The 26,543-nt window shown below is 39.6% G+C and overlaps 2 protein-coding genes and 1 long non-coding RNA gene across 6 annotated transcripts in view; 1 reads left to right on the forward strand and 2 right to left on the reverse strand.

Moving 5' to 3' along the window:
• The first annotated feature begins 961 nt into the window (after positions 1 to 961).
• On the forward strand, positions 962 to 14,727 carry vstm4a (V-set and transmembrane domain containing 4a). The gene is made up of 8 exons (XM_034681179.1): positions 962 to 1,133; positions 3,671 to 4,126; positions 9,413 to 9,466; positions 9,563 to 9,670; positions 9,768 to 9,801; positions 10,728 to 10,876; positions 13,292 to 13,350; positions 14,140 to 14,727. Exons 1-8 carry the CDS (start codon positions 1,085 to 1,087, stop codon positions 14,290 to 14,292), a joined length of 1,062 nt encoding a protein of 353 aa, XP_034537070.1. The 5' UTR covers positions 962 to 1,084; the 3' UTR covers positions 14,293 to 14,727.
• LOC117811116 lies at positions 1,061 to 11,607 on the reverse strand. Its single transcript, XR_004630934.1, has 5 exons — positions 11,255 to 11,607; positions 4,917 to 5,050; positions 3,669 to 4,175; positions 3,068 to 3,538; positions 1,061 to 1,773 (listed from the first exon to the last, which is right to left on the reverse strand). It is a non-coding gene; the product is annotated as an uncharacterized LOC117811116 (long non-coding RNA).
• A 2,978-nt stretch (positions 14,728 to 17,705) lies between the features above and the next one.
• wdfy4 (WDFY family member 4) overlaps positions 17,706 to 26,543 on the reverse strand; it is a 53,414-nt gene continuing 44,576 nt past the window's right edge. For all 4 annotated transcript variants that reach the window (XM_034681173.1, XM_034681172.1, XM_034681174.1 and 1 more), the window contains 11 exons: positions 25,871 to 26,021; positions 23,999 to 24,090; positions 22,653 to 22,862; positions 22,438 to 22,558; positions 20,945 to 21,102; positions 20,376 to 20,534; positions 20,093 to 20,272; positions 19,659 to 19,841; positions 19,108 to 19,195; positions 18,341 to 18,470; positions 17,706 to 18,084 (listed from right to left, as the gene is read on the reverse strand). In XM_034681173.1, coding sequence (XP_034537064.1) covers positions 18,021 to 18,084; positions 18,341 to 18,470; positions 19,108 to 19,195; positions 19,659 to 19,841; positions 20,093 to 20,272; positions 20,376 to 20,534; positions 20,945 to 21,102; positions 22,438 to 22,558; positions 22,653 to 22,862; positions 23,999 to 24,090; positions 25,871 to 26,021 — 1,536 coding nt within the window. In that variant the 3' untranslated portion in view covers positions 17,706 to 18,020. The remainder of the gene's footprint in view (positions 18,085 to 18,340; positions 18,471 to 19,107; positions 19,196 to 19,658; positions 19,842 to 20,092; positions 20,273 to 20,375; positions 20,535 to 20,944; positions 21,103 to 22,437; positions 22,559 to 22,652; positions 22,863 to 23,998; positions 24,091 to 25,870; positions 26,022 to 26,543) is intronic.

The following is a 26,543-nucleotide window of genomic DNA, read 5'->3' on the forward strand; positions in this document are numbered from 1 at the left end:
ACTGTAGGGCAGAGGAGAGCGACTCCTCCACTGGAGGATAGACTTAACCTTCAGCCTTATGTAAAGCAAAACCTCAGGGACATCCCAAGTAAAAGTTAAGAGTTAAGAGAGCTAATATTTCTTCACTATCATAACAACTTTCATTATGGCACTCTAACATATGACTGTCATTTGATTAATGTGTGTATTGCTGCACAACAAACTAGAATTGATGACTTTTTTTCTTCCAAAACAAAAGATTTTGTCAAAGTAAGAAACATCTCATCATCAACTCAGCTGATACACTTCCCTCTGACTGCAGACTTTTCAAAAGAAACTTCTATACGACCTGAGGGTTAAACCTGTTGTGTAATTCCATTTGGCTTTGGCAGAGCTCAAAGCCCCAGTAGAAGCCCTGCCTCAGCAGTTTAGCCTGCCCAATAAAGCAGCAGGCTTCATACCACTGGGACAGTCTGACAACCACAGCCTGAGACAAGCCAATGCCACTCTGTCCAGCAGCCAGACAGGGACACAAACACACACATCTACATAAATACATGAACATATGTATGCAGACAGAAAAAACGAAGGCTTATATACATGGGCATCCACATTTGCTCTTTGTACTCTTTTGTATGGGGATGCAAGACAGGGTTTACGCCTACATTGTAGACAGAAATTGATGGAAATGCATGCTCAACATAAATGCTTCTCAAAGTGACCCACAGTGCGAAGGACCCGTACACACACAAACCACGAGACTTGACCATCGCTATAGAGTTCTGGGGTTTTGGGCCACAGTCCAAGACTCCTCACAAGAACACAGGAAATGACATTTCCTACGTTTTGCAGGACACAGAGCAAGAGAGAGAGAGAGAAGGGGAGAGACAGAAAGAGAGAGAGTGCTGGGAGAGTGAGTGGGAGTTTCTAAGTGGGAACAGAGCATTTACTGTTTCATATTACACAGAAAAGAGGAGAAAGAGGAGAGGAGCTAATGGTGGGTAAGGGCTCTGGTGGGTTTAGGAGTCAGGCGCTGTTTTCAATGTAGCTGCTTGTGTGAGTGCTGTGCAGTTGTCTGGGTTTATGGATTCGCTGACTGTGGAAAATGTACTTCTCTATAGTGGTCCTTGTCCTGACTAAAGCTCTGGTCACAGGTAAGTTTACCTTGTTTACAAAAATATAAAACAGTAAGAAGGCAAGCAAAAAAAGAGAGCCTCTGAAGTATTTACTTGATTTATCAACTTAATGCACTTTAAAGCGCAAAGCATGAGCTTTTTTTCTGGAACTCTGGCATGAAAATAACATGAAACACAAGAAAAACTTCTTAAACAAAAGTTGTAAGTGCATCAGTCAGAATGACACCACTGGTAATACTGACAAATTGTTGAAGGTCAAACCAGTTGTGGAATTTAAAAAGTTTGTTCTCTGTGATCACAGAAAACCTCACATTAATTTGCATTCTATAAACTTCCATAAACTCATGTTTCCTGCCCTGTAATCTTATGGTTATGGTAAGTTGTGTGTTTGGTTTGAGTCTCTGTTTGTGCTTTTGTTGTCATATTAAATAGTTTAAGACAGACCCTGAGGGAGATTCCCCAACCAACACAACAACAAACAGGAAAAAAACAGGCAGCACAGATGGTCCCCGTTATCTTGTCGTGTTGCTCTGTGCCTGCCTGTTTCAGGGTGGACCGTACCAAAGATGAATGTTTCCCACCTGTAGATTCCTTTTGTCTTACTGATCACACATATTGCGACCAGACTTCATGTCTCTTCTGGACAGACCTGACTCAGCTGGCAGCAGGATAAAACACAGGGCAATAAAAAAAGAAAAAAAGGGCACGCAGAATGTTTTAGTTTTCTCACTTCAAGTGCACTCACACTGTCTAGCTATTAGAGCCTGAATTCCCATGCAGTGATGGAATGACATGTATAAGCAGAAACAGTGATAGTGTGAGCACGAACACCATAAATCCAAGCAGCCACTGTGGGTGTGCATATTAACCTACTTTGTCTAAATGCTGCAATTATGTTTAATTGGCAGGAAATCAAACATCTTGAAAAAGTGAACTCAGACTTTTTCCATGTGAGGGACATTACCAGCTCTACTTAATTACTAATTTAAAGAGCAGGGAGCGGTCACATAAGCTACAAGATCGTAGTGCTGTGTGAGCGTCCTTATTTCTGTAAACAACCAACTCTGAGGTTTGGGTTGATTTAATCCAGCCATAAAGCGTACTTGCACAAAACATGTGTAATATAATATCATCAGTGCAGGATTGAGCTTATTTGCATGGTGGCCTTTTTGCCTCAAACATCCTGCTTGGGAGACAAAATGCTCTACCAATGTCTTACTGAAATATTAGATTGAGTCTTATAAAGTTAGGATACGTGACAATAGTTGTCATTTCAGCAATGTAATACCTATATGTAAATGAAAAGACAACTAAAAGTTTAATCTGAATGGACATCAGGCCAGATTTTAAAGTAAAACAACATATTTGATGAGCTGTTAGTGGCTAACATAGCTTTAAGCACATTTCTATTTAACAAGTAAATCTGTAGCAAACATAGACTGTCTAAACAACTGACATAGTATCAGTCACGTCACCCATCTGTTCCTGAGCGCTGTTTTGAAGCCAATCGTTGGCGGGTGCCATTTTGGAAATGCTGAACTCATCCAAAAAAATGTGACGTAAAGAGGCGGGGTTTGAGCTTCCTAGCCAACAGCTATGTGTTCTCGCCTGTCAATCAATTCAGTCATGTCCTTATTTGGGCAAAAACTCGTAATCTTAATATCTTCTGAACCGTCACGTTAGAAAAAACTTCCCCCCCGTACAGTGTGTGCTGCAAAGATCATCTTTGTTTGAATTGGTGTCTATGTGGTTTCTGATGTTTCTGCAGCCAGCCTTAAGCGGACGCTCGATGAATTGCAGTTTATAACACTTCCGCATGGGCTTCATATTTTGAGACCGGAGGTTGCGGCGTGAACAAACATCATGTTAGCCTTAACTTAACCATAATGGCGTTAACTAAACTAATGCCTTTCCTTTCATGTCATGTAACATGTAACAAAATTTAATATTACCTTTCTCCAGTCAAAAGGTGTTGCAGGTGTTCTTGGGGGGTGGGGTGTTTAGATAGGACATCTCCCATGGAACAGAGGGGCAAATACTTCTGACTATCTGGGTAGTAGTGGTCAAGTGTTCATAGCGACGTTGCTTTATGATCCTTCCATGTCAGCTAATTCTATCACTGTGAAGCAGTATTCACCAGGTGTTGGACTGTTACCCACCAATGGGAGCATGAGATAGGTTAGTTTGTCGGACAATAGCTAGCAGGCATAGGATATGTTGTTGTAACTTGAAATATCGCCAAACCTCTCTTCAGATTGTCACCCTCTATTATCTGTTTAGTTGCTGATCAATCAATCAAGAAGGGGTTAAAATACAGTTTTATCAGATACTGTAAGTTTTTATGACTAACAGCCTGAAACACAGCAGTAGGATATCTTGACAGCAATGGAGCTTCCCATCATAGGCACAGAGGAAATTGGCAGCTGTGAATAAGTGGAAACAAGAAGCACATATTAAAAGAGTAGTGATTGGATAAAGAATGAAACAGAAAATCAATTTAAAGAAAAAACAGGTGACAAATATATGATCTCTAATGTTGTGTTCTTTGCTTACAGAGGTATGTCACGCCCTGAATGTGACCGTGACCCCTGGGCCTGTTATCATGGCCCCAGAGAAAGACAACATGACCCTCTCCTGCCTGGTGTCTCAGAGAAAGAGGAGCACCAGTGTCCTCATCCTCCGCTGGTTCTTCTCTCCTCTTGCTGCTCCCACACTTTCACCTCCCCCTCCTTCCCCCTCTCTGTCCCCCTCTCCTTCACCTGAGCCATCTCAGACTCTCATCGTGAAGTTGGGTATAAAGAAAGTGAAGATGTATGGGAACTACACCCGCCGTTTCCCCCAACCAAAGTTTCGTCTGTATGAGGAAGTGGAGGGAGAGGTGTACCGGCTCAGGATCCTGAATCTCACTGGGCAGGACCAGGGTTTCTACATGTGTAGAGTTCAGGAGATTCACAAACACAGGAACACGTGGCGAGCATCGTCCAATGGTACCAGCACCACTCAACTGACAGGTAACTAAAGGTGTATTTTGTCTGTAGAAGATCCAGGGACCTGTTTCAGCTGAAATTAGAATGAAATAATAAATATAACATTGAGAATTTTCATGTTTTCATGCTTCATGTAGGTAGTAAATTAAAACAGGTAAGTCATAAAATCATTTGTCTTTAAACAAAGGTAGAGATCAGAATTTAGCAACATATTAAAACAACTAAAGACAGTTAACTACTCTATCCAGGCTACACCTTATGTTTGGTATTAAGGCAGCCTGATGAACACACAAAAGACTTCTTACTAGGGCTGGGTGTTGACAAAGACCTCTCAATTCAATTCCATTTAGAGTCTATGGCTCATGATTCGGTTCGATTTGACATGGATCAATATGATACAATATTGATTTGATTATATGCATAGATGACAGAAATACCAAGATCAACTTAACAGTATACGTATATATTTTACAAATAATAAAGTGTGCATTATTTGTGTTGGTTTAGAAAAAACTGACTCCAAAATTAATTTAACCTGGGGCGCTGGTGGCCTAGCGGTCCAAGCACCCCACATACAGAAGCTAGAGTCATTGTCGCAGGGGTCGGCGGTTCAATTCCTGGCCAGTCGACCATTTCCTGCATGTCTTCCCCCACTCTCTACTCCCCACATTTCCTGTCTCTCTTCAGCTCTCCTATACAGTAAAGGCAAAAAGGCTAAAAATATAACATTTTTTTTTATTTATAATAATTTAAACGTTCTATAATAACCATAAAATAAAACAGTATAGCAGAGTATACTCTTAAGTGCACTTACAGTGGGGTACTTGCAGCGGGGTCTGTCTCTGTCTCCTTTGTCTGGGTATAGCTTTGGAACGGCGACTTCTGTCATGTATTGTCTTGTTAGCATGACGTTGCGTGGTTCCAGTGTAGCCCACATTCTTGATGACACTGTAAGGGCGAAGGTCTTTACAGGTGAAGATCGCCACAGACTCAGTTATCTTGAGTTTTAGACAAACAAGCTCTGAAGCTGCCGCGGGTTGAGCTTTAATCATAAGTGGTAGAACCTTGGCGTTTGTTGTATTGTTGCATAATTTCAATACGGAGCTGAAACACAACATGACTCATATTGACTTCTTCTGTTGTTGTTTAACATCTCAATCCAAAACGTGTCCAAACATCAGCTTTTAATGTTACAGGCGCTGATTCATGTTATTATCTGCTGATGTTGCTATTTTCTTGACTGGACTGTTGAGTGAAGAGCAAGCGGCAAACTCCGGTCTCAAACGATGAAGCCAATGCGGAAGTGATATAAACTGCAATACATCGAAAATCCGCTTGAGGCTGGCTGCAGAAACACCGGAAACCACATAGATATGAATGGGAAAAAGACGATCTTTGCAGCATTAATAAACATGTTTACAGCCTGGTTCAAAAAACGTCTTGGCCCTACAACGCTAATCTCTCTAATGGCACACACTGTACGGGGGGTGAATTTTTTTCTAACATGACGGTTAAGAAGATATTAAGATTATGAGTTTTGCCCAAATAAGGACATGACTGACGTGACTCCCGGTCGGGAACACACAGCCATTGGCTAAGAGACTCACATTACGTCACACTCTGCCTAGTTGAGTTCCACATTACCAATATGGCTGCTGCCGTCGATTTGCTTCAAAACAGCTCTCAGGAACAGATGGGTGACGTCACGGATACTACGTCCATATTTTTTACAGTCTATGGTGAAGAGGGTTCTCTGTAGATTGTGAATCACAGTACGGGCGCACCAATAGCGCCCCCACAGGAGTGGAGCTTCAGAACAGAAATAACTGTTTTCAGGATTGTCTGAATTGATACTGAATCAGGAAAAAGTAGATTGCAATGCATTGATGGATCCATGTTTTTACTCAGCCTTACTGACTGGTGCATTCAGTACTGAGAGGTCAGATAATATAAAAGGGTTAAATGACCCTTCATTGTGAAATTACATCAATTAAATCAAAATCTTTGTTTTTCTCGCTGTTTAGAAAACACTTCAGCTAAACCCTGGTTACTGACGAGAGAGAATGAAACACAGAGGGGACTTCTGCTGTTTTATTGCTCTGAAATGTTTTCCATGGAATAATCTTTCCAAGGAATTCCCTCTTAGCCGCACACTTTTAGCTGAAACATGCTTTCCGTGTTATCTGGCGCTGGAAATGACTGACTAAAGGCGCTGCTGCAGTTGTAATTAAAGTACAAAGGGGAAATAGGAACGTGTGGAGTATATTTTTCTGACCCTCGCAGTGCATTTTTCTGTACGTTGTGCCTATATGTGTTTGAGCGTGACCCCAATCCTCTGGCATTTCCATCTGAAAACAATGAGCTCACACAGCCAAACCACATTCAACAATATCACCCTGTGTGTGTGAGGAGTAAAAGGTAGAGTGCTGCTGAGCTGGCTATGTTCAAAAACTCTGAAATACATGACGTCAGCATTCTGTGTGGACTTTATGCAAGCCTCAGGAGAAAATTTACTGCAGGATATTGTTTCAGTGGAACGTATTTAGTGTGTGCACATATGTAACCTGACGTGAACAAGTCAGAGTTAAGAACTTATCCATATGATGTGCATTAATATTTAATATTAATACGTTTCATCCATTATCTGACTTTAATGCCATGTGTTATTAGGGCATCCAATAGATAAAGCATGGCTATAAGATGCTATGACTGGAGTAACCACACCTGACACAACTGCACAGTTTGCCTTTTACTAGTTTTATTTAAGCAAAGCAAAGAGTTTGGAGTCAGACAGCGCCAGCGCCGGACAACGCCCTGACCTATATTCAGGGCACTGTCCCACTAAGGAAGCCACACAACCTCAGGCATCTCTGACATGCATTGACCACAGAAGCAGAAACTGACATTATGATGGTAAACAAAGAGGAAACTTAGCTGTAACTGTAATCCAGGGAACTCCTCAGTCTGCAGATTTGACTCAACTGATCTAAGAGCGGAGGCTACACCCCGCTGGGATAAGTGTACTACTTTGATTCAAACGGTTCTGCACAGACAGGGATCGTTTTCCTCCCTCATGTCTTTTAAAAACTACTTCAGATCTTCAAGTTGAGGGGATTTTGCTGCTTTCTGACATTCTGCACATTTAAATTAGAGCTTCAGGTTTCTGACCCCGTCAGGGTTCATCTTTCTGCGTCATGCCTTCACAGCTGGGCCGCACATGAGTCTTAATCCACACCTGATGTTTTTTTGGCTTCCATGAAAACCTGTGTAGTATATTTCTCTGGCTCTGTAGAAATTAGAATGCAGCACCTTTTACACATGTGCAGCGTGTGTGCTATAAGAACCAGCCTGTTAACCTAAGGCGACATGCACTGATCAGATGGGAGGTTTGGTTTGTGGTTAACCACAGTTCAAAGGTCAGATCTGTGGTTTACTTGCATTAACTGTTAACTACTCACACTGTAAAGAGTGGCCTGTAAAGTGCAGCCTCTTGTTTTGTCAGATGAGTCAACCTGCTGTGATTTTATACTTCAGAAGTTTATGTCTTTGGCTGTAATTACAGTTTGATTATTGTTCAGTAGATGGCCAAAATAAAAGGATGAATGCTGTATAATTTTAAGTAGTCCCATTTTGGCCCTTAAAAATCTTAGGAGAGCATTGAATTAGCATATTTATAACAATCTCAGCTAAATTATACATTAAGGACTTAAAAAATCTAAATAATCCAGGGCTCTATTACTTAGGGGTGTAAGAGTCCCCTATCTAAATTGGTTACCAATCTTAACCATAGACTGTATAAATATGGACGTAGTATCCGTGACATCACCCATCTGTTTCTGCAGCGCTGTTTTGAAGCCAATCGTTGGTGCCATATTGGAAATGCTGAACTCAACCTAACTTCTTTCGAGCTAGTGTGACGTAAAGAGGCGGGCTTTGAGCCTTCTAGCCAACAGCTATGTGTTACCGCCTGTCAGTAAAGTCAGTAATGTCCTTATTTGGGCAAAACTCATAATCTTAATATCATCTGAACGTCACGTTAGAAATAAAATCACCCCCCATACAGTGTGTGCCGATGGAGAAATTAGCTATGTAGAGCCAAGACGTTTTTTGAACCAGGCTGTAAACATGTTTATAAATGCTGCAAAGATCGTCTTTCTTAAATGGGTGTGTATGTGGTTTCCGGTGTTTCTGCAGCCAGCCTCAAGCTTCATATTTTAGCGGAGGTTGCCGCTTGATCTTAACACAAGATCCGAGTGAGCCACTTAGCCCCAAGAAGATTTCCAAAGTTGCGTGGAAAAAAGTCCAAACAGGCCAAAGGACTCTGACGGAAACGTTTACTTATAACAGATCGAGAGCTGAAGAGATCACAAGATGTATCCCTGAATATATAGCAAAAGACCTCCGAGCATAGTTTGTGATAAAGACTTCAGTGTATTTCTTATTTTTTCTGTTTGTATAGTACGTAATAAACACAAGGACATTCTATTTTGAAAATACACAGTCTTAATTATTTCCCTGTTGTATAAAGTAAAAACTTAAAAAGGAAAAACCCTCTCTTTACCCTCTTGAAAACTGTCACTGCTTCAGCTGTTATGGATTTGAATGCGGTCTTTATGTTTAAAGCCAACGTGTTTATCCCTGACATTAATTATCATGTTTTCCAGACTGAAGGGCCGAGACCACGTTTGACAATTTTGCAGGCAGCTCAGTGGTCTGGAAACAGGCTAGAAGTCAATTAGAGCTCACATCTTATCATTTCTTATTAATATGTTTATCAACCTGTGTTTAAAAGACATATTAAAAACTCATTATGTGGAGCAGAGACTAAGTAATTTATGTACATAGCCTCTGTTCACTCTCCTCAACCTCTTGCTAAATACCCCTGACCTCGACACAACCCATCATTCACTGCCACACACCGACAACAACTTCCTTATTCCCTGTCTTTCACACCAAGAAGCACACAAAGGAAACTGCAGCATGAAACAGCTGAAGAGCAGCCAAGAGAAGGAAGTAATGGGGAAGCCCCAAACACTGTCCAAGAACAGCAATACAGCCAGGCCTGGGTGTGTGTGTGTGTTAGTGTGTCGTGTGTGTTGTGTGTTTTAGTGTGTGTGGTGGGCTGATGCTGCAGAAGTTACTCCCTTCAAGACAGCAGTTTTGATATTTATGGAAACCGCTGAGGCCGTCGGCTGTATTGGGTCAGTGCCCTCAGACAACAGCTATTTACAAAGACACTAAGTCAGGCCCGGTGTTTCCGCCCTCACTCTTCTGTTTTTGCTGACTGTTTTTTAACTCTTATTCCTGCAGTGCACTTAACTCATGAGGGTGAAACCAGTGAAGGACTCTGGCGTTTATTTGCAGGTACTTTTTTCATCTCTTGCCCTTGTTTCATCTGAACAAGTCTTTATTGTGTTAACACTCTGACGGCCTTTCCTTGCTCCTCTCTCTGTTTTGCAGACGTGTATTTGTGTGCTGTCCTGATCTGCTCGCTGGGCCTTCTCTCCATCTTCCTGTTCACTATGGTTCTCACATGCCAGTATTTTTACAGACGACACAGGCTCAAAGGTAACAACCCTGCTTTTGTTTTTGTTTTCTATTTAAAATGATTAGTGGGAGTCTTTGCTGTGAAGTGAAGTTGTTTTTTCTTCTTCTGTCTCTACAGCAAGTTATCTTCTGGTCAAGTGCCCAGAAAGCAGGTAAAATTGTTCATAAAATACAAAAAAATACAAATTAATTTTGTTCATCGTCACTTTCTGGTCCTAGCTGCATTACTCCTTTTAAGATAATTGTTAGTTTAATATTTCTGCTAATGGATAACTGGTGTTAAAAACAAGCTTTTAATGATGTCAATCTGGCCTCTCAGAATTTGAGATTGCCATTTTATCTCTTAGGGATGCACGAAAGTATTGACACAACATCTGTACCAGCAGACAAAAGATGAAAATTGTTAATATCAGTATCTGCAGACAGGAACATTTCTGATATTTATGGTCAATGAGGTGACACATTAACTGTGTGCACACGATTTTTTGATTGATTAGGTTTATTTTGGTCTGCGTCAACAACCAACACGTCCCTCCACAACATAGGAGCCATGTAAAAATACAAATAAAAGTTAAAAAAACAAAACAATCACTGAGGGATTCATCAAGAAAATATATATAGAGTCCATATGTACATGCATACGCACACATACACATGCATACATACACAAGTACATTCAGGCATACATATAAACATGCACACACATCCACATGTATTTTAGCCAATTCCATGCTGACCAAAAAAAGGTGTAGGATGAAGCCAAGGCTTATCCTGCCTACCCTTTAACATAACGTACACCTTATAGGCAACATTGTGCAAGTAATTATGCTAAAAAGCAAAAGCTCATTTGAGCCGGCAATGAAGTGTAGGAAGCAGCCTCAGTGAAAACCTGTCAGCAGCTTCTGGTTCAGTCACTCAGATAAGAAATATAGCAGCAACACCAAAATGTAGAGTAGAATCACTGTCAGAAATCAGCTAAAATCCAATAGTATGCATCCCCTTTTCATAATGCTTTGCAACATTTTAAACACTGAAGAATCAGATTTTCAATTTCAAAATCTCTCCTCTGTCCATGCAGCTCAGGGGAGACTGTGACCAGCTTCAGCAGCTCCTCTAGTTCCTCTCCAAAACCTCCAAGGAGAGAACCAAGACAGAAGTTTGACAGAAGAGTAGCAGTAACACCTCCCAAACTACCCGAGGAGCCACCACCACACATACACGCTAAAGGTAGGCCAGGATATGACCTCTTACTGTCTGTCTTTAGACTCTTGGGGAGAATGTTGTTGACTTAACAAACTAACACATCTGATTACTACAGGAAAAGGAGGTTTAATAATCCAATCCGAAATGCTCCTTACTAAATGTACAACTCAAACGCAATTATGTGCATAAATCATGCAAAACTCTACAACAGCAATCACAATGCCACCTGAAATCAAAATCACCACAATAAGCGCCTGTGGATTTACAAAACATGTGCTAGGAGCAAACACTCCTGCAGATCTGCTGCAGAACAACACAGGTGAAAACAGCGCCACTCCAGCTAGCTAGCAGCCGCGCTAGCTGTAGCTAATGTTAGCTCGAAGCAAACACAACATGACTTACCTTCAGTTAGCGGCATTTACCTTCAGTTTCATACAGGTCAGTCTGACAGTCCTCCACTTCATACTTCATCCTCCTCCTTATTGATTTTCACCTGTGGTAAGGTGGTAACCCAGTGTTCCTGCCAAGTTAGCATCCTCAGTGTGAGCTGTCCTCGCTTGTCCCTCATTGATAAGATGTGAAGCAGTCCATGTTTAGTTGTTTGACTTTACATTATTAAAAAACAAAAGACTATTTTTATTCAGCGGATAAACTTGAAATATATTTAAACAGTCTATGGTTGAAACAGACGGCATCTCCAACTTCTCAACTGTACATTTTAGGTTTATTTTGACGCACCTGATACAGCCGACCAATCAAAGGTCAACGAAAGGGCAAAGGTAAAAGGGCAAAGGTCATAGGTCAACGGTCACTGCATTTAAATAAAAAATGTGATAATATCACAGTCTATGGATAATATTTATTTTTAGATATAATGTATGTTGTTATATTATTAATTAATTTATCTTATTAGCTATGGCTTTGTTTTGGTTATTCATTTGTTTACTTTATTTGTTCCATTATTATTATTACTATTATTATTATTATTATTATTATTGTTATTATATATATTAATAATTTGCTTATTTCCTTTTATTATTTATTTATTTGTTTTCATGCTTTTATTATGTAGAAACAAGCGGCATCCTCCGGTCTAAAAATATGAGTCCAATGTGGAAGTGCTAAACACTGCAGTTCATCAAGGATCCACTTGAGGCTGGCTCCGGAAGTACCGGAAACCACATACACACCAATTCAAAAAAGCCGATCTTTACAGCAGAAATAAACATGTTTACAGCCTGGAACAAAAGACGAGTGCAGTCAGGATAGCTCATTTCTCGAATCGTTACACTCTGTAGGGGGCGTGAATTTTTTCTAATGCGGCTATTTCAAAGATATTTAGATCACAAGTCTTCCAATGAGAGGCACAGCTGACTTGATTAACAGGTGGGAACACTGTAGCTGTTGGCGGGGAGGCTCAAAGCCCACCTCTTTACATCAAAATCGCTCAACAGCAGCAATATAGCTGCTGTTGAGCGATTGGCCTCAAAACAGCTCTTCTGAAACAGATGGGGGACATCACGGATACTACGTCCATAATTTATACAGTCTATGGTTATGGCTTTGTTTTGGTTATTCATTTATTTACTTTTTTTGTTCCTTTTAATTATCATTATTATTATTGTTGTTATTATAGATATTACTCTGTTGCTTAATTTTCTTTTATTATTTAATTTTATTTGTTTTCATGTTTTTATTATGTAGAATGTAACTAAGTACAAAACCCTGATGTTATAAACTCCAGTACAGTAGGTGGCGGTATGCACTGTTATTATTTGGTATGTGATCCGCCATTAAATTGAGAGAAAAAGACGAAGAAGTTATTTTTATACACATTCAGATGGATACTGGTATAAAATATTTAAATTTTTGTCTGATGTAGGTTATAAGATGTGAAGTGTATATTATTTTACAAAATAAAAGGTAATATTTTTGAAAGGTAAATTTGACTGGTTTGGCTTGTCCCTTTTTATTTTCAAGGTGACATCTAATCTTTTGATCAAAAAGAGACTAATGAGCTCAGTATTTAGATTTACAGTTATTTTATTTAAGCACAGACTTTTCATTGTCACTCAAATTGTAGACATGCTGAAGGTGTTAAGAGTCACAAGGTGGTGTAGCCCAAATAAAGGTGTTACTTTGTGAAGTAAACAACAGTAAATGAAGATAAGGCAAGTACAAAAGCAGGAAATTATGCCTCTAGCATCATGTAAGATCTGTCACACAGTACTTTTAGAAGGAGTCTCTGAAGATGTGTCTGTTATCTGCTTAGTGAAATTGTTCTTTAATTAAAAAAATCAGCACTAATGTTAAAAACTACCAAATCAAGCTCTTAGCAGACCTTGAATATGTGTGATTTAAAGCAGTATTGAGGAGCAATTTCCGTTCATTTCTCCTGGCTGTTGTTTTCAGTCGGTTAATGTCGTGTTTGTTTTTTAGTGCCTGTTCCTGCAAAGAGACCTCAGAAGCCCAGAAGGTTAAAGAAGAGTTCAGCCACTGTAAGTCTCCTCGTTCCCATCACACAAGCACAACACTTATTGTTCGGTCACTTCTTCCATAAAATCTGATATTGGACCTATTCACTTATTAGATCTGTACAAAGGTATTTGTTAAAGGGAAGAAGGGTTGTCTTTTACTACACAGTTATTGTGATACATGCACGAGGGAATTTGTTTCACGACTGCATGATTGTCTACAGGAGTTTATTGCCGTCTCTTCATTCAGTTATGAGCTTGATAATTCTATTTAGCTTTATTGCTTCTCAAACACAATTATTTATTTAGAGTGCTTCATTGGTTTTATATCTACAATAAAAATGTCAAACAAGTCTATACAGGAGAAAACTAGTCAAACTAAGGATCATCAGTATTTCTACTAATGCTGTTCTTGTGATTTTGTAGTGACTCCAGAGATGTGCTTTTTTTCTTATTTGCACGAGCATACTGATTGGATTAGTGAAAGTAGGAGGATCTGAGGATGTTGGATAAGAGTCCTGTTGTACAAAATGTTTTCGAGTGGAGTCAGTGTTCCAAGAGGTCCTACAAACTCTGTAAACACATAGTTGTTGCAGCTCAAAAGCACTGAGGGGATGTTTACTATGGAGAGAGAAGGAATACTACTCTTTGCAGAAAAAGTTTAAATTCAGACAAGATGTTTACACTCCCATTATACGTCTGTTTTTCCTCAATACCTCTATCCAAAATCTGCATGAGATATATTTGCTTTTTGTCTTTATCTCTTGGCTACATTCTTTTAATTTTCTCAAACTCTTTCCCTCCTTCCTCCAGCCTCGCATAGCACAGGATGATAGTCTGACATATGCAGAACTGGAGCTGGTCAGAGCAAAGCCACAGCCCCCAGCCCCCTCCAGTCCTGACCCCGAACCCTCCAGCCCAGACACGGTGTACGCTCAGATCCTCTTCCAGGAGAGACAGCTGTAAACACAGCAGCTCTGGACACATCGATGTCAGGGTTCCTCCAAGTAAAGACATAGATTCATCTCTCCAAAGCAAACTGGGTGGCATCCAGAGGAATATATTTATGAACTATCAGTATGGCATTTAGCATATTTGTTTTTTGGCTGTAACTATAATACAACTGTTGGGTAATGAGGGTTTTGTGTTTTCTCGGCGTGGTTCCACTCCAGCACAGCAGCTTTTGGGTCTTATAATTCTGTTGTTTTGTTTGTTGGCATTGCTGGCCTGTGAGCCAGATGTTTATAAGAATGTTCTTAATGTTAACTATTCAGTATAAACTCAGGAGACTGTGTGGAAACAAACGCTGGTCCAGGCCCTCTTACTGCAGTGTCATAAGGCACTGACACGTTTCAATTGCATTTATATTTACACGACTAATAAAACAAACGTATAAACATATGGCTGGGCCTGACATTGAAGTAGTCTTTGACTGGTATAAATACTGTTTTAAACTATCTCCTTAAAACCAATTGAAGTGAAGAGTGTATATAACTTAACGAGCACATCAACCTATGAAGCAACCTAACAATTCAAAATGAAACAGAGTAAGAACATAGCTGACAATTTAAAGCTCCTCTGAGGAGTTTTTAGCTGGTGATGAGGAGGTAAGTGTCAGAAGACACTATTTACAGCATGGTGAAGAAAAATCCTTTTCTCACACTCTCCACAGTAAATATTAAGTTAGTGATACATTTGACTGATAAAAGAAAGCATAGTGAGATTTTTTGCCAGAAAACACCACTTGTTCATGTACAAGTTCAGATAAAAGAGGTATCACTTTGTCCACAGGGGGCGCCAAAATCAACACAAATAGAAAGTTTCTAATAGAAGCTTTTAAGGAACGCAGTTACACAATATCTAGCCCAGAACAAGACGAGATGAACGCTGCTACAATACTTTCTATCAGGTTGGAATAATAATATAACTAGAAACCAGTTAGCTTAGCTTTAGTATTAGTAGCTTAGCTAATACTTTTAGCTAGTACTTCTTTGGAAACAGGAAGAAAAATAGAAGCCTGGCTTTATTCAAAGGTAACAACATCTACTTGCAGTAATTCTAAACGTCTTTTGTCAACAGGATAATATCTAGTTTTCCAAAAAGAGAAGTGTAGCAAACATGTAAAAAATAAAATTAAAAAATCTTTGTGCATGATTATTTTTTCACTTCTGTAGGGCCTCTCACCACCAAGTTGTGAGGACATCAGCAGAAACCACAATTGAGAAATAGACCATTTAAACCTGATTGTTTTTATGCCTAAAGTTTAGAACTGCTGCAGGGGGGATTCTGCAACAAGGCCAACAATTTCACAATCTGGAGACTTGGTGCTAAGCTCAGTTAACCTGACTGTTATATGTGTCTTCACATGTTCTGCAGAGATTTGGGATTTGAATCAATCTTCTTATCCAACTCTCATCAGGAAAGTGAAACAGCCTGTTGCCTTGCAGTTAGTCTGAAAGATGGTGAGTTATCTTTGCCAAATAAAATATAATATAACATTTTTACTAATTAGTTGACAACGATTGAAGAAACCGCAGGCAGCAGCTTTATTTCTAATACTTTTCATTATCAATGTGTTCCCCTTTGTTTCATGTCTTTTTTTTAATTGAAGTGATATTGTCTTATAATTCTGTTTGGACTATGAATCAATCAAAAATCACGATCTTTAGATATTGATTTTCTAGCATGGAAAAACAACGAGGAACAGAAACAGCACACAGAGTCCTCTGCTGCTGATTTCAAAGTCTGGTCTACATGGCACAGACATGAACAGCAAACATGATTCTGGAAGCAGCAGTCATTATACTCAAGTACCCAAGAAAGGTGAGGGGTGTGGGCCATTTTATGAAGGTCAGTGTATGAAATATGTGATGAAGATGGAGATGCATGCAGAGAGAGAATGATGCACATCCACACACTCATCTCTCTGTGAGTGGGAGAGATGGAGAGAGAGAGAGACCATCCTCCCCCACAGTTCAGACTCACTGACTTGGATGAACCCGCTAATGACTACATTTATTTAAATTAGACTAATTGTAATCATGGTTAATAATTAGCTTTACAGTGCATTATAATTGGGTTAGGCTACAAGATGGTTCTGCCTAGGTGCAATAATTTATTTGATTTAATTATTCTGAGGAACCCAATGGTTTGACATTTCATATCATAAAACCAGCGGTGTAGAGAGAATGGAGATGGCCGTTGTCTTTAGAGAAGGTCATTGCTCGCTCTCTGGGAAAATTATGAGGACTATTTTCCACTCTATTAAGCTACTCCACTTAGCACAATTAGCCACACACACAAAGGTTAAAGAGAGAGACCTCTTTCTTTATGATAGAGAGGAGTGGTGCATGTGCATGAGAGAGCAGGAAAGAAAGGCAGACAGAAAGAGCTCCGAAAATCTCTACAGCATACCTTTTTTCAAAACGGTAAAATCTTTATAATAACATTTAATTGATATTAAAATGCAAGAATTGTAGTTTTTTACTTGAAAACAAAGATTATTGTTAGGAAGGGTTAATTTCATAATGTCTCTCCAAATAAGTTTGAAACACACAGGAGTATTTTGTTGAGACTCTGGAGTGTTTAAAGATTAAAAAACAATCCCACTCTAACCATTGTCTGAATTATTTTTAAAAACTGTCCAAAAACATGATAAAAAAAAGAAGAGGAAAGAAAACATATCTGACCAAAAATACATATTCATCCTTGTTGAAACATTAGCACAAACAAATGAAAGCAAAGTGCTTCGACAAGCAGAAAGGCCTCATCCACAACACACACACACACACTCTCCCACACACACACTTCCCTTGTTCTCAGTAAACTGTGGGAGGATAATGCTACAATAAATGAAAAAATGCATTCAAGTTGTCTTTCTTTTCTTAAACGCTGAGTTACAAAGCAGATTGAAAACACATTGTGAAAAGTAACAAAGCTCAGTAAACTATTCACAACTAACCAAACATCCTAAATTGCCCTCACCACAATCATTTAACAGAACCAAACACACACACAAAATGCTTGTACTAAGTTTTCTATATGAGGTGCTTGTTGGGCAGTTTGTGGGAATTTTACTGCCCCAGATCACCGACCTATTAGGACGCTGAGGATGAAGGCACTTCTGCGTCATTCACACATTTGTTCTGGATTTTGAGTTTAAAGCAGTCCTATTTTAACCACAGACCTCTGCTGTGGCTATCAGCCCTGTAGGAGCAGCAAGGGTTAACTCTGAAGTTTGTTTGAAGGGGTTTTCCAGGATTACCATCATATTCCTTGTGCAAATTAAAACAGCAGTTCTGATTTCATTTTTGCCAGGTTTGGCCTTCAGAAAAAACAGATTTCAGTCATATTCAAAAACATGGAGTCACAGCAGAGGATTTAGAAAATGTCTGTCAGTAGTTTAATCCTTTTTTTTTTTGCATTTGTTCATTATTTACAAAGAAAAATACAGAATTAAATATTTATGCAGGAGGTAAAGTATCCTATACCGTCTGAGACTTAATGTACCAAATAATGTAACATCGTCCTCTCTGATTGCACACACAGACCTGAACTGACACACAGCGATCTCAGCACTCCGCTGGTGTCAAACCTGAGGCTCAAATGATTTTCTGTCAGAGTCTGTCCGGGAGATTAAAGTGTGTGTAGAGATGTTGTCCGGGGGCATGATTGCACTCATTGTGCGACACCTCTCACTCACAGGTCCAGGTGAAAACTCGGCCCCAGGCATCGCCCGCTAGCAGAGTGGCATGGCTCCTACACAGAAGAGATTCAGTAATACAGTATGAGCAGTTTGCCCTGCAGCTGTATTCTAATGTGAAAAACATAACAATGACCCAACCATGTGAGTCAGGTAGGAGAAAGTAAAGAAATAATTCAGCTTTGAAATTAAAATAAAATGACCCTTATAATATTTTTTTATGAATAAACAGTAACATGTATTTGAAATGATTAGATATAAACTTAGTCCCTCCTCTCCTTCATGTGAGCATGTACATGATATTGACTGTACCTGGACAAGGCCAGCGCTGTGATGGCCGGATTATTCTTGAAGCGTCGTTGTGATGAAGCTTGACTTCTGTTCAGCTCTTGACACAACACCAGATGTCTCTCCCAGCCACTAACATGGCATGAACTGCTCACTGTAAATACATCATAAGGAAACATCAACTCCCATTTATAACTGAATCACAGGGTGGAAGTCCACCCTGTCTGTAACCCCACCAAAAATTAAAATCTGCATTAACTGTGTTTATCTTTGGTCAGCAGGCTGCTAAAAGGAGAAAAATCCCTCGAATAAAACGGCTCCAGTGTTACGCAAAGACTTGTCTCAATGTAATTTCCCCAGCATAATACTCCTATGAGGTGACGCGAGGCTGTAACCAACGTATGCCAAATTGGATCTGGGTATTATTGCTTTCTAAATTATACAAGCACACACACGTCAGCAGAATTACTCATCAGTGTTTACTGCCTCTATGTTTAATAACTTTATAACAACATAATTCCTGCTAGCCCTAATGCTAGTGAGGGATGGGGTGAGCATTACAAGCTCTCATCTGGAAACCAGGCTGTCTAGCTCTGAGATGAGCGGTTAAAAATAATCATCTCACACTTAAGGATTCATCTAATTAGATAGAGAACGGGTTCTTTTTTGAAAAACAAAAACCAGAATCATTTCTTTTTATGCAGTCACTTTTACTGTTCTGTCCCATCATCTGATTGTTTATAAAAAACAATACCAATGAGCACATCCCGTCCTACTGCCTCCAACATTACCGTCTCTCTCTGCTCGGTCTTGCCCTGGGGACACAGGCGCTTCTGGAGGGCCAGGTAATTGTGTTCTTGTGTACTCTGTCTTCCATATCTGTATGAGAGACACATAACAAGTAGCAAAATCAGACATAATTCAACATAATAACACACACATACACATACGCACCAGCACAAACACACATTCCAACTCAAGGTAATAATAAAGTAATAACACAGTGTGTGTGTTTGTTGTGCATGTGTGTGTTGTGCATGTGGCATGGACATCCCTTCCTGAGTGAATCCCAATCTAGAGTTTGTGTTTTTGATTGCAGAGAGGTAACATATGCTTGTGTGAATTCAAACACGGCACACACAGCCCATATGCTGTTATTAATACATCGGTGGACATCTGAGCCGCTACCTGCGAGGCTAATACCAAAGTAATGACTGTAGCATTTGAATACAGTGCAGTGTACTGTATAAAAACAAAAAAAGTCCTACAAATAGCTGCCAGACTTTAAAGACAGACCTCCTCTCTCATACACACATTCTCACATATGAACAAAAAAACATACTCGTATGATGCCGTCTGCACAGCCAGTGACGATAACGTTCCTGGAATCCCACTCGTGCCGCTGTGTGAAAGTGACACACAGGACGTCTGGCTGAGGCCCGCAGGAAGTGTCAGTGCAGGTCAACAGCTGACCCTTCATGGTCCACAGGTAGAGCAAGGGCCCTGCACATGACGCAATCTCACCCTTGGATGGAGTAAAATAGTATTAAAACCAGTGTGTGCAGTGTGTGCAGACACATTAAAAAAGGCACAAAGCGGACATGCAAGCTGTCAACAATGAGAATCCTCCCTTCCTCATGCTGCGGCCTGAACCGAGGGAAACAACATGACGGCAATGAAGCATAAAAGAGAAGAGATGAAAGACAGGGATGAAAGAGATTTTAGAGGATTGTCTGGAGAGAGGAAGAAAGGAGAGGATGAAGAAGGTGGACTTACAGTGAGGTCGTTGATAGCCAGCGCAGAGATGCTGCTTGTGTGTCCTGTTAGCTGAGTGACGTAGCTCAGCTCCTCCATGTCCCACAGGATACAGGTGAGGTCATGTGAGCCGCTCACTATCAGACTGTGGACTTCAGACACAGCCAGGCACGTCACTGAATCTGTGTGACCGTATAACGGCTGTGGAGAGGAAAAGGGAAATGTTTGTGTGTGTGTGTGTGTGTGTGCGTGTAGAAACATTCGAAGAAACCTCTATTGCACACACACGCGCAGACAAACTAACCTGTCGGAGTTTCATGTGAGTGAGTTTGTCTTTGTTGACTTCCACTTCCCACACACACACCACACCGCTGCTTCCTGCAGAGATGATGGTCGTCGGGTTGGGGCAGGCGGCACATAATGTCTCTCCCCAGTCACACAGACTCTCACACACAGCAAAGATCTGGGGACAGAGGTGAAACATGAGAGGGGGATCATGTATGCATTAGGTGAACAGTACACGATCAAGAGTTTAATTATTTGTGGTGTGTGGTTTGAATAAAACACAGTCAGATGCTTCTTATGTAGGTTTTAAATGAGGTAAAATTCACTTTCTACAAGTGTGTCAATTATTGACACTGAGCACCAACGTCTAAGACATAAAGTGCAGTAAAATGTGTCTTTTATATATGTTCAAATGACCAATAGATTCTCATTTAAATAAAACAAATATATAATGTATGGTCATACATGGTCAACCTGTCCTGGATTTGTGTAGTCTAACATTTTTCTTTAATTCATGCAACTTCATGAAAAATGTAAAATAACACAAACAGTATAAAATCTATTCACTTCAGAGCCTGATGAACGAACCTTTTCTGTAACATAGTTTCCAAACGCACAGCTGTTGTCAGGGAAGCCCCAGCTGAAGAAGCAGATTGACTGATGCGACAGGAGGAGGCGGTTTCTCTCCAGGACCACCACCTCTTTTTCCAGACACAGAATCTGACCTACAGGGCCTCTCTGCAGCTCTACAAAGACATTGACATTGTAACTGAGAGAGGGATTATAACCATGAGAAGTTCTGGGATAAAGTAAGAGGGTGTTTGTTTAACCATGTGCACTCAAAAAGTTAGGGTGTAAGGAAAATAGAAAATGTGACCTCATTCTGCCTTTTGTTTACACCTGAATACACTTGCACGGACAAATCAAGGTAATAGCTCTTCAAAAATGTCACATTAAAGAGTTTGGTTTCTCAGTAAAGTACTAAAGAATTTCATTAAACTGACCATAAAAAAGGCAATTAAAACAGCTATTCCCAGGTTACAGAGAGCTGAGGCTCTGTCCGAGGGGGAAACCTGCATCCCGGACAGCACAGAGTCTATGTGTGTGTGTGTATGTGTGTGTGAGGAGTAGAGAGAGGCTGTAATTGTGCCTATAATTGACCTATTCATGCAGGAACAGGCAGAAATCGTTACATCCTGCAGTCAGTCCCCTCGAAGAAGTTTTGTCTGCATTGGTCGTAGCATTCTCCCTCCTATTCATCTCTATCTGCTTATTGATCAGATCAGACACTCTAAGATTTAATATGAAATGTAATTTGCAGGAATCTCTCCCCGAGCATTCGCAGATTCATCTCCTCTCCCTCAGTGGGCCTGTAGGGATATTCAGATTATTAAGTAGGGCTCAGTGGAAGAGTCATCTCCATATTGTGGCTCTAACAGATCGCGCCTTCCACCTTCCATTGTGTAAATTAATCTATAGACACGCTCGCTCTGTTTCAACGATTCCCTTTAGACCTACAAACATCTTGTATGTAATAATTGACATCAAAGGTTGTGAAATACATTAAAGGAGGAACGATGCAAAAATAGTGCTACATGCAGATGACAACGGCTGGTTGAATTTAGTTTACTCTGCAGGAAACAGATATGTTGTTTCAGTAGTTTTGGAATATATGATTTTTACAAGGCGGTATTAAGATTTGCTTTAACTTTGTACCATATTTTCAAAAAAGGCAAATCAGAGTATACTTATTATGAAACCACCACCCAGCAGCTGATCAGCTCAGCTTAGCTTAGCTTAGCATAAAGCAGGTGGAAAAGCTTACCTCGTTCTCTAAAGCTCATTAATTCATTTTATATAGTTTGTCCGATGTGTATAGAAAATATTAACAAGCTCTAAAAGTGCTGCTTTGTCTGCATGCTGTGTTTTCCCTTCCTCTTTTTGCACCAACCTCTTTTTGTTATTTGCAGCCTGCAGCTTCCTTTTCTTTGTTTGGTAAAAAGAAAAAACTCCTATTTTTTAAGAATGTCAAACAATTATTTTAAGACGATTTAAATATGATCTGTTTGAGCCTGGTGTACCTCTGAATGGCTGAGCTGTGGTCCTCATCTTATCCAGTTTGAAGAAAAATGGAGTTGGATGTTGTGGTGATGAACCATCTTTCTTTGAGCCACTGCGGGTTGGATGTGGCTTGGTGAAAAGCTGTGCAAAAAAACAAAGAAACAATTTAGAGGACACTTCTATGCAAGTAAGTAATGCAACTATTTTTCATTTCTTAGCTTTTTTTTTTTTTTACCTGTTTGGGAACCTGACCAAAGTTGCTGACATATCCCAAGATTGTGCTCTTGATGACGGGGTCTTTAACATCCTTTCTGCCACTCTGAGCATAAAAGTAAGGATGGTATGTGTTGACACTCTCCACAGCAGCAGGGCCTTGTTGGCGGTGCCCGAAAATTAGGTCGATCCACAGGTGGAGGTTGGAGCTCACATAGTCGCTTTCCAAGGCCTAAGGGAAACAGTGAAAGAAATTGTCACACAAACTAAAAACCACAGAGTCAATATCACAAAACTACTACACCTGCAGAGTGCACTCTTAAAATACAGCAGTAAGCCGCGTTATTACAGCGGGACCAAAACCATCAGTCAAACTGTTAATAAAAGAGTTAAGAAACACAAGAAACTTCTACAAGAATGCACAACCAATCAGATTATTCAGGTAGAGGGTGATTTCTTCCAAAAGTCAATTTGCAGAAAGCTGCACAGTCGTGTTATGAGCGTACATCCATGTTTGAATTAAAGAATAATCTGGGCAGGATTAGCAAGATTGGTTTTGAAGAGTTAATAAGGAAAAGTGGGCATTATGACCAACATGTGTATCCCTGCACCCAGTGATAATAAACCCATCCCAGAATATCAGCAAACCAAAAAACACACACATACAAAAAAAACCAACATAACCAGGATATATTGTCCTGAGTTAATTTTTATATGGGAGAAAAAACAATCCTCTAAAGTCACTAATTTTATGAGAATGGTGGGCAATATGAGTAGTTCAGTAGATTACAGAGTGATAACCATCTTAGATGCCTCAGGAATGAAAAAAGGAGGGTCACACTGACGATATCAGACCACCAGAGAAAGAGAGGAAAAGAGAGAAAATACAGCGAGAAAAAAAAGATATACATAAAGTGAGAAGTAAAGAGTCTTGTGCTGGCTTGTATAGTTTAAATAGGCTTGTTGTCCTTCAGTTTTTGTAAGCTAAACTTCAGATGAATGCATTTTCATGTCTTTCTTTTATAAGAACAAGAAACTGTTCAGTGCATTTGAAAACAGTAAGTTCTAAAAGAAAGAACCAGACTCAATGAGACAAGATTTCCTTTATAAAATATATCAAATAAGACAGTAGATGTAGTGAATAAGATCTGTCTCTCCTACTGTAGAAGAGAGAATAGACACAAACAGGCTGACTGCAACCAACACTATTACAGTGCAATGATTACAGTGAACACTTGTTCAAGATGCTTAAACAGTGTATCTTCTGTGTATGTACAACACAAGTATTGATAAAATAAGAATTATTGGGCCTTATGGGAAAAGATCCTGTGTGTAACAGAGAGTCACAGTGATGTCAGTGTCACTGACCTCTCGATGGACTCTAATGAACTCTTGGGCGTCACCTTTCGCCCATGGAGGCAGCTCCACATCTCCCAGAGTGGTTCCATCCTCCATGCAGCCTGTGGAGAAACCATACACACAGAACATACAGCATAAAGGATCACTTCACATCACTCTGCAACAGCCTTGAAAAAGTTAAAAGATACACTGTCAAGATGTTTGCTAATTGCAGCTCTGCACAGCAACATTCATCCTTCCACATATCTAATACAGAATATGTTATATGGTCAGGGTTTGATTCAGACCCTCGCACTCTTCAGTAAGTTATCCCTGATCCTCTCGTGGTTTATAGAGCAGGATGCCAAAAAATAATCCTCAACAAAAAAGTGATACTAACGATGTCCTGTACATGAGTTTGTTGGGCTTTCTGACACTAAATCTCATCCTGCTTCATCAGTCGTCATGAATATTTGCTGTGAGGGAGAAAGACGTTGTTTTTTTCTACCATGCTGTGTATTGCATTGTCTGACACCTACCCTCGATAATACCCAGTACAAATTACAAATAGAAACTGTAAATCTTTTTGCTAATGGTCTTGTTTGCTTTTTCAGGTCATAAAGAGGCATTACTGTTCTTTTTAGTCTGTTTCATAACCAGTTAAAAACCCCTCACAGGAGCTTTAAACATATTTTTGTTTGCCTGCAGTAAGACTCCACAGGGCGAGTTAAGGGAATAAATAAACAGTCAGTGGACTGTACTTAAATAGAGCTTCTCTCTGGCCACTTAAAGTGCTTTTAACACAGCTCAAAGCATTCACCCATTCACTCTACATTCACAGACAGATGACAGAGGCTGTTGTAGTATTCATACGCATTGATAAACCACAGATTGTCATCGGGAGATTCAGTGTCCAACCCAAGGACACATTAAGCATGTGACTGCAGGAGCTGGGATCGAACCACCAACCTTCTAATTGAGAGAAGCTAATTAGTTTTTATTTATCTACTCAGTTTTATTGATATTTATCCTTACCCTTTTTAAATCTATTTATTTTAACTATTTGTATTCTTAATTTTGATGCTTTAACTTATTTTAATTACACATATTTTATTTTTGGTGTGCATTAGTGTCTATTTTATTTTATGTTGTTCTTATTTTTAATTTTTCTTATTATTATTTTTCTTCTTATTATCATTATTATTATTATTATCTTCCCCTAATATGTCTTGCCATTGTTTAATTTCTGCTTCTTTCTTGTTATTCAATCGCTGTAAAGCACTTTGGGTTGCATTTGATTTGTATGAAAGGTGCTATATAAATAAAGCTTGATTGATTGATCGATTGAGCTACAACTGTGCCACAGCCGCCTCAAGCCTGATGGTATTCTTCATTTTACTGCCATTAAATTCAATGGAGACTAAAACTAAAACAAATTGACTGTGCTGGCAAGTTTTGGCTGTGAAACCAGTATCTACTACCTACAGTTGTATAGTATTTCTTTGTTGAAATGAAATACAAACTCCACTGATATAAAAAAAAAACCGTAAAAACACAATCATGTGCCATAATGTTTGATATTGGCACTGTGCCTTTTTTTCAGATTATCATTATAATAATGAATCCTATAAACATCATCCTGCTGCTGCAATTCATCTCTGGGTCACCAAACGGGTCTTCGTCAGTAGTTTAACATTTTTTCTTTATTTTATGCTTGTAAAGTAACATTCTCTAAAAAAAAACCTGGTGAACCAGGTTTTAAAGATCTTCTTGTGGGATCTGTGGTGTACGAGGTATTAATGCTGGCCTCATCCTTTAAAGTCATATCTCACAAAGGTGTTTCCACAAGGCAAATATTTCCTTCTGTTATTTTATTTATAAGAGGATGATTTTGTGCCTGACCCAGCTGGATGTGGTTGGAGTTGAGCAGGAAGTCCGGCAGGTAGAAGAACTCTGGGATCAGCTCTCTGACGTCACTCATGTTGTCCCTGGAGGCCGACTCCCACTCCTTCTTCACGCTGTAAAACATCCGCTCTGGGATATCAAACCCTCCCTGTGTGGAGACACGGCACTGTCAGACCCTCAGCGCAGTGCTGAACCAAACTTTGTAGCAGGCAGATTAATAAAGTAGTCTGCCTGATTCAGTGTACTGAACCATATTTTATATTCTTCATTGTATTATGTGAGGAGGAAATATTTGCAGCTATTTGAGAGAAGCTTTTCATCTTTCTTTAAAATCCCATAATCTATGATGGAAACCTCATGAGAGAGAATGTAATTTAGAGTAAAACAATTACCTCAATGAATGAAAATAGCATATATAGTGGTAAACTCAGTTAGAGATGTAAATCCAGTTATGGATATTACTACACGGCTGTTATGCGCTCCAAACATAAAAAAGGCGCTGTAATTCACCAGACTAACATCTTTATTACTTTATTCTGACTATCAAATATGCATGTCTCTTCATTATAATCAATTGGATGCTGTATTGTAAATTGATAAATCTGTGGCTGTTTGCATTGGCTTCTTTTTCGGTGCTTTCTGTAATTATTTGCATATATATTGAAATCTT

The sequence above is a fragment of the Notolabrus celidotus genome, chromosome 4, assembly GCF_009762535.1.
Source record: "Notolabrus celidotus isolate fNotCel1 chromosome 4, fNotCel1.pri, whole genome shotgun sequence".
Classification (NCBI taxonomy): domain Eukaryota; kingdom Metazoa; phylum Chordata; class Actinopteri; order Labriformes; family Labridae; genus Notolabrus; species Notolabrus celidotus.